The sequence below is a fragment of the Camelus bactrianus genome, chromosome 10 (genome assembly GCF_048773025.1).
Source record: "Camelus bactrianus isolate YW-2024 breed Bactrian camel chromosome 10, ASM4877302v1, whole genome shotgun sequence".
In the NCBI taxonomy this organism is placed as follows: Eukaryota; Metazoa; Chordata; class Mammalia; order Artiodactyla; family Camelidae; genus Camelus; species Camelus bactrianus.
Window position 1 is genome coordinate 44,880,076 of NC_133548.1, and position 19,191 is coordinate 44,899,266.

The 19,191-nt window shown below is 40.3% G+C and overlaps 2 protein-coding genes across 2 annotated transcripts; both read left to right on the forward strand.

The window, feature by feature from the left end:
- The first annotated feature begins 2,477 nt into the window (after positions 1–2,477).
- Positions 2,478–4,583, forward strand: OR52B2 (olfactory receptor family 52 subfamily B member 2). The gene has a single exon (XM_010964971.3). It carries the CDS (start codon positions 2,787–2,789, stop codon positions 3,753–3,755), a length of 969 nt encoding a protein of 322 aa, XP_010963273.1. The 5' UTR covers positions 2,478–2,786; the 3' UTR covers positions 3,756–4,583.
- An 8,429-nt stretch (positions 4,584–13,012) lies between these two features.
- Positions 13,013–13,957, forward strand: LOC105076831 (olfactory receptor 52B2-like). The gene is given in 1 exon segment (XM_074372494.1): positions 13,013–13,957. A coding segment is annotated over 1 exon segment (945 nt).
- Positions 13,958–19,191: the final 5,234 nt, after the last annotated feature.

Here is a 19,191-nt window from a genome sequence, read left to right on the forward strand (position 1 = left end):
GCCTATTGGCCATAATTGTGTAAAAATTTTAATCAACTTTTCATTTATTGTCTCATTTTTTCTTGAGTGACTGACCCTAGTGGCTGACTAAGATTCTCCCTCTCAGCTCCCTTAATCTATGTTTCTGGACTGAGTCTGAACACTTTGACATGTTCATCCGAGGGGGCTTTTGTCTTCCCTCCTTATCAGCTATTTCATCTCTCCAAATCTCTATTTTCTCATCTGCCAAATGGATACAATAATCATGCCTTATCTCACTGGATTGTTCTGAGAATTAAATGCAATAATTTATACTAAACCCTAACACCACGACAAGGATTTAGTAGGGCTCAACATTAGCTGTTATTATGTTATTATTTTATTGCTGGGATTTCTGTCACTGCTCTTATGCTGTGTCTTCCAATACTTTATGTGCATTTTGTCTGGAGCATTTTATCCCTAGAATTAGTGCTCCCTCTTGGCTCCCTTGACTCCCTTCTTGGAGAAGGGTTTTCATTTCTCCTTTGGTTCATGGACCAAAGGGGAACTGATCCCAGGGGTGACTCTAACACCTGACTCCAGAAGAAGGAAGCAGATGGCTTCTCAGTTTCTAAATATAAGCACCCTGTACAGAGCAGGAGTAGTGACAACCCTCATGCCAACATGGTCAGTCTCCAGCTTTCTCTTTCCTTCTCATTCCTCTTCCCTCAGAACAAGCAAAGTTTCTAGCTGTTTTCTGACACTTTCTCAACCCCTCATCTGATACTGTAATGTTATAGGTGAATTTAAGGGCGTTGACGGTGGTAGAGGGAGGGATTGGCAAGAGTGCATGTATGCGTGTGTGTATGTGTGTTTGTGTGTATTTAAGAGTATCAGTAAAGGACAAAGATGAGCTGGGACGGAGGAAATGTGGGATAAGGACAAGTGGTCAGCGAGACAAAGGATGAGAGAGGGATTGCAGCATGACAGAGCTCAGGGTGGCAAGGGGTGTAGGCACTGAGGGAGATGTCAGTGGGACTAGGAGGTGGAAGTGGTTAGGAACGAGAATGCGGAAAGCGGCCAGGAAAAGTACCAGGAGAACACGGGGAAGAGAGACCTCTTGATAAAAGGTTTGAGGGCAGTTCATAAAGTAGTCAGAATTAGACTGTACCAGGACAAGGGATATCAGTGGGGGCTTTTCAGGAAAATGGCTCAGATTTTGATCATCATTTTGGAGAAACAAGCAAAGCTACTGGTGAAGGATTAATTGACTATTTCCATGATTCATTTGTTTAAACATTTCCTAAGTAATCTATGATGTGTGAGACACTGTGCTGAGTGCTGTGAACTCCCCAATCCCAAAGTGAGGAAAGCTCTTAAGGAAACTTCCTCCTGGTAATCTGGGTGTCAGTCTGGGTGTTTAAACTGGAAAAATCCTCCTCACTCAGTCTCCTATCCTGCATTTTACAGAACAGATTCAGAGGCTGGGAGAAGAGGTTGTGTCTTGGAGCTGGGGTCCTCCGTGTTTTTGCTGTCACATCATAAGAATATTATGATGATATTTACACATGATACACCACCATATGCTTACCCAAATGTTGACAGAATCCACAAAGTGTTTATAGGGAGTGAAACAAATGGGTTGATGGACATTTTTCTTGAGATGTTTAGATTTATTAAAAAAATATGAGTTGCTATTAAGGGTATGCCAGTGAATTAAGACTATCTCAGTGCCTCTGCAGCATAAATAATACTGGCTTTAGATTATGAAAGCATTTTACATGCTGGCTTTAAGTGCACATGAACAGGAGTGAGGCTATTAGAGGGATAAATCTGAATTTGTTCCAATTTATTAAAAGGATAAGCCATTTACAAATTTTGGTACTTTATATACTGTTAGAAACAAACTTCTCATGACACATCTCACAACTAATGCTTCCATATATTGTACTGCTAACATAGGTCCACTTTTATAATCTGGGGTTGGGGTGGGGAGCAGGCTGTTTCATCTATTAGGGACATAGCTTCAGTGTGTAGAGTCTGTGCATTTAAAAGAACCTAAGAGTGGTGAAAAACACTTGAGATGTGAAACACAAGTACAAGAAAAATGGCAAAATGAAATTAATACTTGTTTAAATAAGTTGCTAGATAATACAACTAGGCAAAAAGTAACTGACTCAACTCCTATATATTTAACTAGCAATTCTATCTAATGTGGCTTGTGTGTGCATTTAAAAAATATTTTTATTTATTATCATATTGTTTAATTATTTTATTTGGTGGTGGTGGGGAGGTAATTAGGTTTATTTTTGGAGGAGGTATGGGGGATTGAACCCAGAGCCTCGAACATCTACCACTTGAGCTATACCCTCCCCCTGTGGGTGCATTTTACTATGTCGTTATGATGTTGAGAGAGTCTTCCAAAATTAAGATGCATAAAGATGTAAAAGGATTTTACATAACTCTCTAGAGAGGGAATGGGCATAAACAAAAAAGAGTTGGGTGGGACTCACTGGGAGAAAAGAAGACACTAGAGAATAAAAGAGTCTGGTCAGGGGCTGCAAGGGAGAAATGACTTCCCTTGTCCTTAGCCTGGACTGAATCTTCCCCATGATTCCCTCTCCTAGTTCTCCTTGGTTCTAGAGCTGAAGCTATGACTCCCATCACACTGCCATGTCCCCGGGAATTCTGTAAATGAGTCCCACAGTTTAGAGACCCACGCTGTCTTTTGTGATCTCTGCACATACTCACAGGTGCTTTCTTTTTCTCTCCCTTTCAGCAGATTCATCAGCTTCTAAGTCATCACAGAGAGGACCCTAAAGTGCATCATGACTCACACCAACTTTACCATCTTCCACCCTGCAGTTTTTGTCTTACTGGGCATCCCTGGGTTGGAGGCTTATCACATTTGGCTGTCAGTACCCCTCTGCCTCATGTATATCACTGCAGTCCTGGGGAACAGCATCCTGATCGTGGTCATCATCATGGAACGTAACCTTCATGAGCCCATGTACGTCTTCCTCTCCATGCTGGCCATCACCGACATCCTGCTGTCCACCACTACTGTCCCCAAGGCCCTAGCCATCTTTTGGCTCCATGCTCATGACATTGCCTTTGATACCTGCGTCACCCAAGTTTTCTTTGTTCACATGATGTTTGTGGGGGAGTCAGCCATCCTGTTAGCCATGGCCTTTGACCGCTTTGTGGCCATTTGTACCCCCCTGCATTATGCAACAATGCTAACGTGGCCTGTTGTGGGAAGGATTGCTCTGGCCATTGTCACCCGAAGTTTCTGCATCATCTTCCCAGTGATCTTCTTGCTAACGCGGTTGCCTTTCTGCCGGACCAACATCATCCCCCATTCTTACTGCGAGCATATTGGAGTGGCCCGCTTGGCCTGTGCTGACATTACCATTAACATCTGGTATGGCTTCTCAGTGCCCATCGTCATGGTCATCTTGGATGTGATCCTCATCGCTGTGTCTTACTCACTGATCCTCCGAGCAGTGTTCCATTTGCCCTCCCAGGATGCCCGGCACAAGGCCCTCAGCACTTGTGGTTCTCACCTTTGTGTCATCCTCATGTTTTATGTTCCATCCTTCTTTACATTATTGACCCATCGCTTTGGACGGAACATACCTCAGCATGTCCATATTGTGCTGGCCAATCTTTATGTGGTGGTGCCGCCAATGCTCAACCCCATTGTCTATGGTGTGAAGACTAAGCAGATCCGGGAGGGGGTCGCCCACCGGTTCTTTAACATCAAGGCTTGGTGTTGTGCTCCTGCTCTGGGCTAATGGCTCCCCTTGAATCCCAACTCCCAGCTTTATCAAGGAAACTACGTGAATCACAGAGATTTTCTGGACTGAGAGCTTTTCCTTCTCTTCCTCTCTCTCTTCCTTCTTCCTCTTCCTGCAACTTTTCTTTTTCTCTCTTCTGGATCATCTTCTTTGCCTCTCATGTTTCTCTACTTTTTGTCTTCTCTTCTTAAATCCCTCCCCCACAACCCAGAAATAATAACTAGGTGTGTATGGCTTTGACATGAGCATTTAGTATCCTCTGTACTCCAGAAATACAGGGAGCTGAACACCACATGAAGTGAGTTATGCACAAATAGGTAAAAAAATTTTACATTTAAGAACAAAAGGGATTCCCATTTTTTAATCCCAAAATGTGCATTGATTCTTTGTACAGACTCCAGTAGCTCTCCATTCACTTCTATGATGGCAGGTGTTTTTGAAAAACAGCCACTCATGCCCTTTAGCCATCTGGAAAATTCCTGTTTATTCTACAAATTTCAGTTCAAGAACTGTCTTTCCTGAGAAGTCTTTCCTGGTTTTTCCAGACATTCCTAGGTTCCTACCTTTGTATGTCTGTTGTGTCTTTTACAGATCTCAAAAAATATGTAATGAGTTATGACAGGCTGTTTATTTGTGCCCCTAATTGACTATAAGCTCCTTGGAATCAGAAGAGTGTATGTCATATTTGAGAAGAAGGGATATTAGCTGAACCTATTGTGGTAATCATTTCACAGTGTATGCAGATCAAACCATGACGCTATATGCCTTAAACTTATACAGTAATGTATGTCAATTATTTCTCAATAAAACTGGCAAATAAATAAATAGAAAAAAAGAAGCATGTGTGTCATTCACATTTGGACTCTCAGTACATCACAAAATGCATGGAACGTACTCAATGTTTGAAAAATAAATGAAAGCACAATTACCTCCCTCAAGATAGAACAGGCATCGCTATCAAGCACTTAAATGATCAGCTAAATTAGTCCACAAACCCAGTGATTAGTAAACCAATTTCTCACAAAGCTAGCTTGGCGTCATGGTGGCAAATAAGCTGCTGATTGCAGGACTTCTTACTTTGTACGTCTTTGCTGTATCTCAGAGACTGGGGAAAGACAAGAGTAGGAGGAAACAGGGTACTCTTGGTTTTCTGTTCTATCAGGCTTCTGACTATCCTCAACATTAGGAATTATAGCACACTGTTTCTGACCAGGTAAGCAAAATTGGAGTAGTTTCTTGGAGTTCACATTTTGACCCTTACTCTTACATGCTTTTTCAGCACAAAAAAGCTCATTTCCTTAGCCACTGCCTACATTAAATGAGTCCCCCATCTCTCTGTCCTAGAGTTCTTTTGAGTTTTAGATATGCAAATCCAGATATCAATTGGTTATCTCCTCCAGGATATAGAACTCCCACTCATGGGAGCTTTTCTTCCTGTTCCTGTTCCTTTTCTTGGGAACTTGAGTTCTGTGAGGGCAAAGATTATGTCTCATTCATAATTACAATTCCAGCAAATAACATAGGGTTCAATATGTATATTTATGGATGGACTAATTTAAAATGCTGGTGATGTGGTTGACCTCTGTACTCTTTGCTGGTAAATATTACCTAATTTTATGACTGAAAATCACCTGGACACCCCCCCACACCCCCACCCCCACACACCACTTAGCTCCTTCAGAGCTACTATCTCGTCTATATTTCTGCAGGTTTCTATGTACATTGAGGTCTAGCAAGTATAGGAGGGGCTTTAATATTCTATGTACTGATTAGCAGCAACTAGTTGCATTAACCCACTCTGTGTCCACAGGTTAGACAGAGATATGGAGTCCTTAGCAGGTGCAACTTGTACAGGCTGCTTCAGGCAGGACATAGATTACCCACCCTCTCTGGTTCCTGAGTCAGTGATCTCTGGAGACTGGTCCTTCGGGGGTCTGATTCTGTTCAATTAAGTGGGATGGTCCCTAAAGACTAAGTAAGGTAGAAGCGCTCTCCTTACCCAAGGGATTCCTGATGAGGTATAAACACTATCCTGTTTTGCTCCAGAGTTCTGCAACTGGCAGCTTCTTTCACATGTTAGGGAAGAAATTTCTCTTGAACTGAGGTAAGGGAATAAATGGGAAGGGAAATCTAGGAAGGGAATAAAAGTTTGGTTCCTGGGAATTTTAGATTTTCCTGGAATAAACTCAATAAACTGTTGATTCAGACACGATCTTCTTGAGTCCTCTGTATAATGTAGTATAAGTATACACTGTCCAGTGTGTACGGCTTGACATCTTGAACTGTTGCAGACATTTCTGCTATGCAGAGCTGGGACAATGGCTAATTTCTCCCCTTAGAATATTAAAGTGGGTTAAAAATATTGTAACAATTGAAAAGTAGGTAGAGTAAAACTCACAGCTTAAAGTTGAAATGTATTATTTATATGAAAATTAGAATGTATTATAATTTTACTGATTTTAATGGAAGAAACCCATAAATAATATTTTCAAAATAAAATTTTGGGCAAATCTAACCATTAAAACCACATAAAACTTGTACAAGTGGTCCTTGAACAACACAGGTTTGAACTGAGTGGGTCCACTTATACACAGATTTTGTTTTTCAATAGTAAATACTATAGTACTACACCATCTGTGGTTAGCTGAATGTATCTCATTCATCATTATAGTTCTAGCAGATACAGAACCACCAATACGGAGGGTCCACTATAAAGTTATACACAGATTTTCTACTATCTGGAGGGTTGGTGCCCTTAACACCCTGCATTGTTCAAGGGTCAATGATATATAAAGGGCTCTCGTTTTTCCTTTTGCCTTGGGTTGCAATATGGTCCAGTATAGCCCTATCAACCCTATCTTTGTTTAAAATTTTGATATTTTGTTCATTGTGACAGTTTGTGGCAATTTGCTTAATCTTTATTTAAAGACAGATTATATTAAAATATTATTTATCTTGCTTACGGAGGTTTTTGGTACCTTCTTAAATTTTGTACCCACTCATCTCACCTTAACCCTGACTCTGGGAGAGTCAACACCTGGAAGGCAGACCTGAGAGTCATAAAGAAATGGAAATCTGGATGATGTCTTGAATCTTTAGATAAATCTGATACTAGAAACATAATTTTCAATTTCAGGAACAAAGACATTCTTTTTTCTCAAGCCAAACTAAGGTTGGATGTTCTGCTACTTATAATGTAAAATGTCCTAACTGATACACACAGAGAAAAAAATTATTTTAAGCATTGAAATCTTCAATTTGCTTTTTTACTTAACTGTATGCTATGGCTATTACTCCTTTTCTAAAAAACGGAAGCAAAACATTCCATTGTAATATATGTACCATAATTTATTTATTATCCTATTAATGGATATGGAAATTGTAATAATTTCTTTTACTATTGCAACAGTGTAGCAATGAATACCCTTAAAGATATATTTGTTTTCATGCAATGCCACCAGCGCTAGGGGCTAAATTTTAAAAAATGTTTTCCAATATGATAGGAAAACTATGATATTTTAATATGACACTGATTTTCATTTCTTTACATTTTGAACATCTGTTCAAACATCTGTATATGAATGAATATTGGCCATTTATTTTTCTTGTAGTGTGAATTTCCTATTTTGATTCTTTGCACATTTTCTAATTTTTCCATGTTCATTTATAGAAACTTAGTATTTAAGGATATTACCCTTTAGTCTGTTATATGCTTTGTAATTTTTTTCGCCTAGGATTTTTATTTATCCTTGACTACATTTTTGCATAATAATATCATTCAATTGTTACTGTTCATGAAATATGGTTTTCTTATCTCAGGAAGAGCTTTCCAACCCCAACATACTTTTCTATATTTCTAAGGACTTCATTTTAATTTTTAATATTTAATATTGTGGTTAAAAAATAATGTGCATCTTTAATTTATTTGGAATTTTATTTTTTTACTGAGTAAGGTGGAAACTAATTTTATTCTCTTAAAAAATAATGTAATAACGTAGTCCAACATCCAAATGCCATTAATTGAGTTGGTCTTCCTTTCCTCACTAAATTAAAATGCTACTTTATTACATTTTAAATTCCAAGTATAGTAGTTTCTGGGCTCTTTATTAAGTTTACTTTATTAAGTTTAATCAGTGTACTGTTTCACTGAATAACAATAACTAGTGTTTATTTAGTCTTTCTATGCCAGGCACTATATTAGGCTGTTTATATAACATTTAATTTAATCCTTGCAAAATAAGAATGAATAGTTCATCTCCTCAGAAAAGGCTACATTTTTTGAGAAGTGAAAAACTTGCTTTTTGTCAATAATCAGAAAGTTGGAAAACCAGAATTTGAACCTTGGGAAGGCTTCCCATATGAGAAATATTTAGTTTGTGACTTAAGATCAATAGGATTTTTAATATTGAAGGTAGAAAAGTACGTTCCAGATTAAGAGAAACGCTTGAGCAAAGGTCATGAAGGTTGGAAAACTCAGATTTTGTGTGGAGAATGGATGGCGGTGTAATTCAGCTTTGCGAGAGTGTCTAAAGGGGATGAAAGATGGAGAAGAGAGAGCCTGCGGGCGGGCGGGCCGCGGAAGGAGAGCGCTGAGGCGCGCGGCGGCCGCTCGCTGGCCCGGGGGTCCGAGGCCTGAGGTGCTTGCCGGAGACGCGGGGAGCGCCTGCGGCGGAGGCTTCCGACGGAGGGCCGCGCGCGACGGCGTCCCTGGCGGGCCCCGAGCGGCCTCGCGCGGTGGGCGGGGCCCGGCAGTCCGCGGTGACCTCAGGGGTCCTCCTGCGCGACCCAGGCGCCGCGAGGAGCAGGCCCTTGGGACGAGGCCTCCTCCACCTTCCCGTCTCGTCGGTTACGGCTTTACCAGCTTCGCCGTCAAATGCGAGGACCGAGGAAGTCGGCTTCCTGGACCAAGGAATCGTGAGGAAGGTGCGTGTAGAGTTTAAGGTTTAAGTTTAAGGCTGTGCAGCGACTTCCGTATTCCTGGCTCCACCTCCTGGCCTTCTGACCTGTCGAGCAAGTTACTTAAGCCCCCTGAAGCTCGGCCGTGTAGCTGTAGAACGCGGGTAGTAATAGTGCCTGCTTTATGAGACGGCCGAGGGAACGGATCGGGCTCTCCCGTGGGTACCGCGCCCGAGAGCCAGCCCGTGGCCGTCCGCGCTGTGACTGGGCGGCGGGGCTCAGCCGCCGCCCTTCCTCTGCCTCGCGTGCTGGAGCCCCACGAGTGGAAGTGTGGGGAAGGAAAAAGACTCAGCTCTTGGCAGAGGAGCGAGAAGTAGCTAGCTGGTTCCAGGGGGGTCGTTTCTGTGTCTTCAGTGATAAGGTGACAGATGGACATTTGGTTCATGTCAGCCGACATTGCCCGCGCGGAGGGTGCTGAGAAGAGTCCGACTCCCTGGCTGTGCAGGAGCTGCCCCTGTACCAGTGCGGGTGAGGGACGTGGTCCCTTAACGAGGCCTGTGGGCGGGGGTGATGCGGAGAGTGCGGCGGAAAGCCAGACGAGGTGACAGTTGTGTGCAGCCCGCCAGACGAGGTGACAGTTGTGTGCAGCCGGCCGGGTCAGGGACGGCTTCCAAGCATTGAGCATTAAACTCAGCACTCCGTTGGAGGAACAGTAGATTTTCCCCGCCTACAAGGAAGGGAAGGGATATTACACCAAGAGAAAAACAGCATTAAGTACTATGTTAAAAGTTTTCAGATTCCTTATACTTTTCCATGCTCTCTTATAAACGTGTGGTGTCTGCATCCATAGCAAAAGTTAACTGCTTTTGAAGGACACGTGAAGACTCAGAGTTTTATCTCCCCAAAGTCACCCAGCTGCTGAGTCCCAGACCAAGACCAGAACCCCTGTATGTTAGGATGGTGTTTCTACCGTGCCTTACGGCCTCACGCATGTAAGCATCTTGGAGTCACAGCCTCTACGATTTATAAAGCACAGTATTTCAACCTCGACTGCCTGTCAGAGTCACCTGGAGGGCTTCAAAAATTACAGATGCCTGAGCCACCTCCAGACCTGTTAAATCAGAAGGGGTGTGGAATGCATGGAAGGGACCTATAATTTTCTTTTTAAAGCATTGCAGGTGATTTTGGTACACAGGTCTGAGAATTACTAGATTCCAGCTTTTTTTAATTTGACAGCACATCTATGTCTGAAAGTTTGATTCACATGAGTGTTACGTTTCAGATGCTCAGAAAATAAGAATTCTTGAATTCTCTAGGCTCATGATAGACAAGAAGTATAATTGACATGTTCCTCCTTGGCCAGGAGATTTTTCCTTCATTTTCAATCCTTTCAATCCAAAAATGAGGGCAAGGTAAGATCAAGTACATGAATGAATGCACAGGTTTTTATTTATTGAGAGGAAACCGGAGTAATTGGTTTTGGGAGAAATGCCTAAAAGATGAATACATTCTGGTGTGATTGGTTGATTAGGTGGTTGTGATTGGTAGGTGTATTCATCTGTCTGATTTATAATTAAGTTAGCCTATGTCAATAAGTCTGTCAAAGCAGTCTCTGGAAAAGTAATCCCTGGAGATAGTTGTGGGAAGAGGAGAATTCCATGGCTGTGTGTGATGAGTTGGCCCCCTGTAGCTGCAAGGGAAGCTGAGAAAGCAGAGAGCAGGATTACAGTGATGGGCTTAGGCCAGTCACAGTCCATCACCCAGACGTGTCACTGCCTTGAATCAAACTAAAGTGATGCTAAACTGAGAAGAAAGTAGAGAATGGATTTTGGTTAAGCAGCTAAAAGAGTCTGCCACAACTTTGTTGAACCTGTTGTTTTCCAAATGTTTTGGATACAACCTGTTTTATGAAATAACCATGAAATCTTGGAAAGTGCCAGCCTCACACACACACATACAGCTGACATACAAACAAACAATTTGGGGATTGGACTGTGTTTGTACTGAGAATTTTTATTTATTTCGAGGTGAATCAGACTCCCTGATTGGGAACAATCTTGATTTGTCAGACTGACTTTTCCTGAATAGGTTTCCTTAGAAAATGCCATGGATGAACTCTGCCTTTAGACACTGCAGATTAATAGGACGTGTAGAGATAGGCCTCAGACATCCATATGTCTGCATGTTTTCATTTCACAGATTTGGAAACTGAGGTCCAGAGAGATTAGGTAATTTACTCTTAAGTGAGAGACTTTGTCTCTGGGCATCCAGGCTGGCATTTTCCCATCTCATTATATTATCTTTCTTGTCCCTCTCTCTACCTGTAGCATTTTCACTCATAAGATGATGTAGGGCCCCACAATTGTACATATTTATTTGACTTTGGATTTTTTGGCTTTTTACATTTCAAGTAAAGATATTTTGTAGATTATGTTTTTAATTACCTGCTTATGTTGTTCAGTGATGCTTATGGAAAAAGATGTAAAGAATTAAAAGCATTATTTTTAGCTAAAAGTGTAATTTTAATTATCCCATAATTAGTGAAAGTTGGATTGTATTCAATTTTATGTTAATGTGGTCGTTAACTACAGTTACCACTTGCTTGTGTATTTTTAAACATGATTTTAAATAATCAAAGTAAAGCTTTGTACTTTGTCTCTTAAAATTAATATTGTTACGCTTTACCTAGATAATGGCTTAGCACTCAGTTCTAAGCTGCTCTCAAATCCCACTTTGTCCTGTAGTGCTTCAAAATTTGAAAGCAAAATTTCAAATAAAATTTCTCCTTAGAGAGTCTGTGCTGAATCAAATCTTCATTTTATACCATATGACATGACTTCTGAGTAGATGCTAACTCTTTCAAAGCCTTAATGAATTTGCTACAGTAGATAAAGACCTGGCTTGCTCTAGGAAAAAATCCCAACCTACTATGCAGAATGTAATCAATTGGCACAGAACTATCTATCTAAAAGCAAAATAGATTTCACAGCCTAAGGATAGGCAAAGGACCTGAACAGAGTTTTTCCAAACAAGATTTACAAATGGCCAATAAGGACATGAAAAGATGGTTAACATCAATAGCAGTCAGAGGAATACAGCTTAAAACTTCATTAAGATACCGCTTCATGCTCCCTGAGGTGGCTACAGTCGAGACAGATAAGAAATAATACCAAGTGAGAATGTGGCAAAATTGGAACCCTAACATACTGCTGGTGAGAATGTAAAATGGTGCAGCTGCCTTTGAAAACAGTCTGGCAGTTTTAAAAAATATTTAAGGTTAAATACAGAGCTATCATGTGACCCAGCAATTCCACTCTAGAGGGAGAAATGAAAACATACTTACTCAACAATAAATTTTTTAAAAATGGGCAATAGATTTGAATAGATGTTTTTCCACAGGAGATGTACAGTGGCCAATAAGCACAAGAAAAGATGCTCGACATCATTAGCCATTAGGGAAATGCAAATCAAAATCACAGTGAGATACCACTTCACACCATGAAAAAAGCTGTCATCAAAGTCATATGGTAATAAGTGTTGAGAATGTGGAAAAAGTGAAATCCTTGTACATTGTTGCTGGGAATATAAATGGTATAGCCACTTTGGAAAACAGTTTGACAGTTTCTCCATTCCTAGGGATATACCCAAGAGAAATGAAAAAATATCCACACAGAAACTTATACATGGATATTCATAGCAGCGTTATTCATGATAGCCAAAAAGTGAAAACAATCCAAGTGTCAATTAACTGATTAATGGATATATAAAATGTATATCCATGCGGTGGGATATTTGGCCATAAAAAGGAAGGACATGGTGATCCAGTCAAAAAAAAAAAAAAAAAAAAAGCTAGAGAAGAGATTAACAATGGGATTGTGGAAGGCTTGGCATTCCCGAGAAGTTTGGGCTTTATCTTGTAATCAATAAATCATTATACAAGGGTTGTAAGAGAAAACACAGAAAGATTTTTTGTTTTTAAGCATACCACCCAGGCTGCAACATAGCTGATGCCTGTGGAGAGGTCGAGGATGGGAAGCTGAGAGAGGAGGAGACTAGATTAGTTAGGAAGCTATTGCAACAGAACAGGTGAAGAATGACCAAAGCCTGAGCAAGGGCATGTAGGTGAGAATGGTGAGTCATGTCTAGATTCTAGACATTGCTGAGTTGTGGTCAGGCACCTATGTTTATATTTCTGTTTGCAGTGACAGTGTAGGAAGTGAAAGCAAAACACTGTGTCCTCTAAGTCAAGACATTCATGATTGATTCTATTATCTAACGTTTAACTTTACCAAAATGTATAGCTGATTCTGCTCACTAACTCCCACTTTCTGTAGTCTTCATAGATTCTTAAAGCAGGTATGTTTGGCGCTAACCTCACCATCTTCCATCCCACTGTGTTCATCCTGCTTGGCATCCTGGGACTGGAGAACTACCACACCTGGCTTTCCATCCCATTCTGTCTCATGTACATCACTGCCGTCTTGGGAAATGGAGCCCTTATCCTCGTTGTCCTCCATGAACACACGCTCCATGAACCCATGTATATCTTCCTCTCCATGCTGGCTGGCACTGACATCCTGCTGTCCACTACCACTGTGCCCAAGGCCTTGGCTATCTTCTGGTTCCATGCTGGGGAAATTTCCTTTGATGCCTGCATCACTCAGATGTTTTTCATTCACGTTGCCTTTGTGGCTGAGTCAGGAATCCTGCTGGCCATGGCGTTTGACCGCTATGTGGCCATTTGTACTCCCTTGAGGTACACAGCCGTCTTAACTCCTATTGCTATTGTAAAAATGACCCTGGCAATCTGGGGACGGAGCACTGGGACCATTTTCCCTATCATATTCCTGCTGAAGAGGCTGCCATACTGTCGGACCAATATCCCCCACTCATACTGTGAGCACATTGGGGTGGCCAGATTGGCCTGTGCTGATATCACTGTCAATATCTGGTATGGCTTCTCTGTGCCAATGGCACCAGTTTTGGTAGATGTTGCACTCATTGGCATTTCCTACTCTTTGACCCTCTAAGCTGTGTTTAGACTTCCTTCCCAGGATGCCCGGCACAAGGCTCTCAATACTTGTGGTTCCCACACTGGAGTCATTTTCATCTTTTTCATCCCATCCTTTTTTACCTTCCTGACCCATTGCTTTGGCAAGAATATCCCCCACCATATTCATATCCTTCTGGCAAATCTTTATGTGTTAATTACCCCCATGCTTAACCCTATCATCTATGGAGCAAAGACCAAACAGATAAGAGACAGTATGGCTCACATGCTATCTACTGGGGGGAAATCTTGAGAAAACTCATGGTTCTATTATAGTTTTCAAACCAGCAGGAGGAAAGAGAACTTACTAAATTCCCATGTTTAGGCACTATGGTGTGCTGCAGCAGAAAGCACGTGGGCTTTGGAATAAAATACATCTAGATTCAAATCATGGCTCCCTTACTTTCTGGTCTTTGACCTTGGGCAGTTTCCCACTTTTTGGAAATTTAGTAGTAACCTGTAAAATGGAACCAGTTGTATTGATGCTCTAAGGGTTTTGCAAGGATTAAATTAAATATGTAAACTGCTTGGTACATTGCTTATCATTTAATGGGCTCTCAGTGTTAGCTATAATTCTAACATGAAGTTTGTTGCCTGAGGAAAATGTTTTAGATTTGATGTGTGTGAGATTTCCAGTATTTCCAGGGGCTTCTCTACCTTCTGCTTACCTTCCAAGATGGCATGATGACCTTCATCATCTCCAGCACCATTGTCATCCTAACCACAAGTTTGTTGTACAAATTAAATTAGCAAATGAATAAGAGTACTTTTTTTTGAATTAAGGTATTGAAAAAGACTAAAGTTGATATTGATTACATTTTATATGTAAAGAACTATCACCATTATTAGATTAAAAAGGTGTCTTTACTCATGCAGGAAATGAGTTGAGTGACACAGACACAGGCATTGCTCTTAGAGAGCTGGTTGTCTGAGCTGGACACACAAATAAAAAACTAGTCACTGGTAATAGAAGATATGCTATATCACACAGGTATTCGGGGTTAAACAAATGAAGCAAGCTAATACTCTGTGATTCTATGTCCTCTTCTTTATCTGCATTTTTTTTTCCTAATTAGAGATAGTTGTATGACTTTCAATTCCATTTCTAAATTAGAATAACTTCCAAATTGATATCTCCAGCCTAGACTTTTCCCTTGAGATCCACATTCATATAGTCAATGGTTTCTTGGCTGCTTCAGTTATATGTCTAGTAGGCATCTCAAAATAAACATGTCTGTATTAGGATAGCTTAAAGCTATGCTTAATTTCAATGAATTAACAAAACAAACTCATTCTTCTCTCATTTAAAGTGTAGTGTGTGTCAACAGAATCTGTTTTCCATTTAGTGACTCAGGAATCCTAGATCCCTTCAACTCGTGAAGCTGTCATATCAAGACTTTTCAGCATTTTTCAGAGCTGCCAAAGCAGGGAAAGAGTAGGAAGGGTGAAACACTCCAATGATTAATTGCCTTGCTCTTGAGGTGATCCATCACTTTTGCTCACATTTTCATTGTTAAGCATGTTGCCTGAGCGAGGCCTCAACTCAACTGCAAGGGAAGGTAAGGCCATGTAGGCCTGTTCATGGATTTGCACTGAATATTAATTGTCTCTGCCAACTTAATATTTCTTTATTCTCCTCTTCCCATCTGTAGAACACACTCAAATCCTGCCTACAGGAGAGACCCCAAAGTCCCATCCAGGCACTTTACCAGCTCACAGTATAGGACCTGCAGATGATACACAAGAACATCTCCAACAGATTTGGTTGAGGCTCTTCTTGGTCTAGAGAACTACGATTTAAAGGAATATTTATCCGCTTACTCCTCACCCTCTTATTAAATACGTGATAGTTTAACAGGGATATTTAACAACAATAACTTCTCCCATTTAGAAAGATGAAGAATATGAGATACATAATAGCCATTAATTCATAGCAATTTTGAAATCCCCAAAAGGCAGACATTGAGAAGGCTCCATACCTTGGGCTTAGAAAAAGTTTCTTAATTAGTTGCTCTAGCAGAAACTATCTTGTCCAATCTTCTCTGTGACCCATGGAATTTTCTCTCTGGAAGCTCCTTTCTTTTCTGTTATCTTCTTAAATCATATCTGAAATGGGCAGTGGGGAATATGTCCTTCTTGTGGATAGCACAGCTTTCTGAGCACACTTTCTGGTGCTGAAAGCTTGGGTCCCAAGAGTTATGTGAACTCTTGAATGGTCAAAGTTTTTCTTAGCTGAACTCTTGAAAACTAGGCCCTCACAGCAGATTGTTAATATATGTTGATTAAAAATCTAGTATACTTCTTTTCTATTTGGTTCCACTCACTTGCCAGTAAAAATGCCCCCAAATCTTTTGAAGACATAATTATCAAATTTTCTCTATTTCTCCCTTTATCATGTCCATGCATGTCTCTCTGGAGTAAATGGAGGCTAATTTGGAACTATGATGCTTTAGTAAAGAGGTACCACCTTTAATTTAAATTTTGCTCTCAGTTTCTTTATCCATCTGAGGTGTTTACTAGACAGTCTACCCATAAAATAATCTTGATCATTAGGCATTTTTTAAAATGACATATTTTATAGGGAGATTTTGCTTGAAGCTTTTATTTTTTAATTTAATTAATTTATTTAATTGCACTATAGTTGATTTATAGTATTGTGCTAGTTTCAGGTGTATAGCAAAGGATTCAGTTTTATATATATATATTTCAATTATATATATATTTCAGATTCTTATCCATTAAAGATTTTACAAGATATTGCATATAGTTCCCTGTGCTATGTAGTAAATCTTTGTTGTTTATTTATTTTATATATATTGATGTGTATCTGTTAGTCCTATACTCCTAATTTATCCCTCCCTCCTTTCCTCTTTGGTATGATAAGTTGGTTTTCTATGTCTGTGAGTCTGTTCTGTAAATAAATTCATTTGTATTATTTTTTAGATTCCACATATAAATGACGTCATATATTTGTCTTTCTCTGACTTACTTCTCTAGGTCCATCCATGTTGCTGCGAATGGCAGTATTTCATTCTTTTTTTTAAGGCTGAGCAACATTCCATTATATATATATAAAGTCTTCTTTATGCATTCATCTGTTTATGGACACCACTCAGGTTGCTTCCCTGTCTTGATTCTTGTATATAGTGCTGTTATGACAACTGAGGTACATGTGTCTTTCAAATTAGAGTTTTTGTTTTTTCTGGATATATGCCCAGGAGTGGGATTGCTGAATCATATGGTAACTCTAGTTTCAGTTTTCTCCCTCTGGCTGGAGAGCCCCATCATTTCCAACATGGACCATCAGAGCTCAGCCTCATCTCTTTGGCCTTGTTCCCAGATATAGCTCCTAACCCCCACACAGGTGAAGAGACTGATGTAAGAAAGGCAAATTGAGAAATCCAAGGATAGTGAGCCAGATTCATAGATGAGACAGAGTCCTAGGTAGGTGGACTGCCTCCACCGATTCCTCTCCCAGTGTTCTTGACATTAGCTGGGTTACTTATTACTGCAGAGGGGCCCTGAAAACATCCTCAGGCTGGAGCTTCCTTCTGGGCTTCTTCCCCTCCCCTGACTGTTGCTGCCTCTGCTTGGCTGTTGATTGCTCAGAGCAAATCTGTCCCTTTCCCTACCTCTCCTGGGGTTTTCGTTATACAACACAGCTGTGGTCCTGCCCTCCCTGGGCTCATCCCATAGCAGTGCTCAGTGTCATCCAACTACCACTCCAGCTGGACGGGACCCTAGTGACTTTGGAGTTTTGTCTTGGTCATTCTGGGACAGCTCTATTCAAACCTAGTCCTGGGGGGCAGGGCTACCAGATGGACAGCTCTTCCAGGTCGAATTGTTGGAATAAAGTATATTCTCCTTTCTGTCTAGGCCTGGGTTCCTCCCCATTCACTGTAGCAAGTACAGTCTGTTCTGTTCTAACATTACACATGAGTTCTTAAAAATCACCATGCTGTGCAAAATCCCACATGAAATCTGCAGAATTTATGGAAAAATGGAGTTAGGAGCCCAGTACTTAAACACTTTGTCAACTGACATAGAAAAATAGAGAGTAAAGGAATATAAACAGTAGCAGCATTTTACACACCTTAAATGGTTAAGAACAATACGAATACTACAATGACGACAATTCTTTGAGAAAGACATAAAGTTTGCTTGTGGAATTAGCTGAAAGGGTTGCAGCTTGTGAGTTATTTTGAAGTAGTAAAAGGAACTTTATCTGAAATCAGATGGAAAGTTGTGAAGGAAACTAAGGTAGTTAGTAGATATTTGGAGTATGTGTGTGTGTGTGGTTGTGTGCATGCATGTGTGTGTTTGGTGTACTCTTACGCATCTTCTTTTCAGTTTGAGGCAGTTTCCTGCATTCAACCAGTGTTATTAGTGGACAAAATTGCACAAAGGCAAATGTGAAATTCAGCTATGCCGAAACTGTTTCGTAATATACCATTGGTGTTGGGACATATTTGTATGTTAAAACCAAGTGATGCAGCAGAACTGAGTGTATCCCCTTGTTCCTCTGCCAACAGTCTTCCTCTCTCCCAAATCACGCATCTCAGTAAATGAATGTTCTAAGGACTGCCAACTTAAAATGAATCTCTATTCCACATACTTCTCCCTAGGTCTTTCCATGGTACTTTCACATCTCAATCCTGTATCCCCAGGATCTGCCCTTCACCGACCTATCCTCTTCTGAGAGTCATCTTTGTATATTACCTTTCTTCACCTTTTAAATCTATGGCCATGTAAAATTTGTCTTATCTCTAAACTAAAACTGCTTTTGCTCACTATTTCCATACTGCCTGATTGAAAGAAGACTGGAGTAGAAAGAGACCCAGTAGAAAAGAGATGGCCCACTCAAATTAGGAGAATTAAAAATTACTGATGTATAACCCATATATAACATTATATTAGTTTCAGATGTACAACATAATGATTCAACAGTTGTATGTATTGCAAAATGATCACCACAATGAGTTTAGTTAACATTGATCACTGTAAAGAGTGACAAATTTTGTGTGTGTGTATGTGATGAAGACCTTAAGAGTTACTTTCTCTTAGCAGCTTTCAGATATGCAATGATTAACTATAGTCACCATGCTATACATTACATTCCCATGACTTATTTATTTTATAACTGGAAGTCTGCATCTTTTGACCCCCTTCCCCTAACCCCCTTCCCTCCAACCCCCTTCCCCCTAGCAGCCACCAAACTGTTGTCCATATCTACAATCCTGTTTTTTTTTTGTATTTTGTTGTTGTTTTTGTTGTTTTTTGATTCCACATATAAGTTAGATCATAGGTACTCATATTTCTCTGTCTGACTTATTTCACCTAGCATGATGCCCTCAAGTTCCGTCCATATTGTCACAAATGACAAGATTCTTTCTTATGGCTGAATAGTATTGCATTATATATATACACCACATTTTTTTCTTTATCCATTCATCCATAAATGGACACTTAGGTGGCTTCCATGTCTTG

What these genes read in the sequence shown, in the direction of transcription:
- OR52B2 (XM_010964971.3), top strand. Translation starts at nt 2,787, where the DNA reads ATGACTCACACCAACTTTACCATCTTCCACCCTGCAGTTTTTGTCTTA.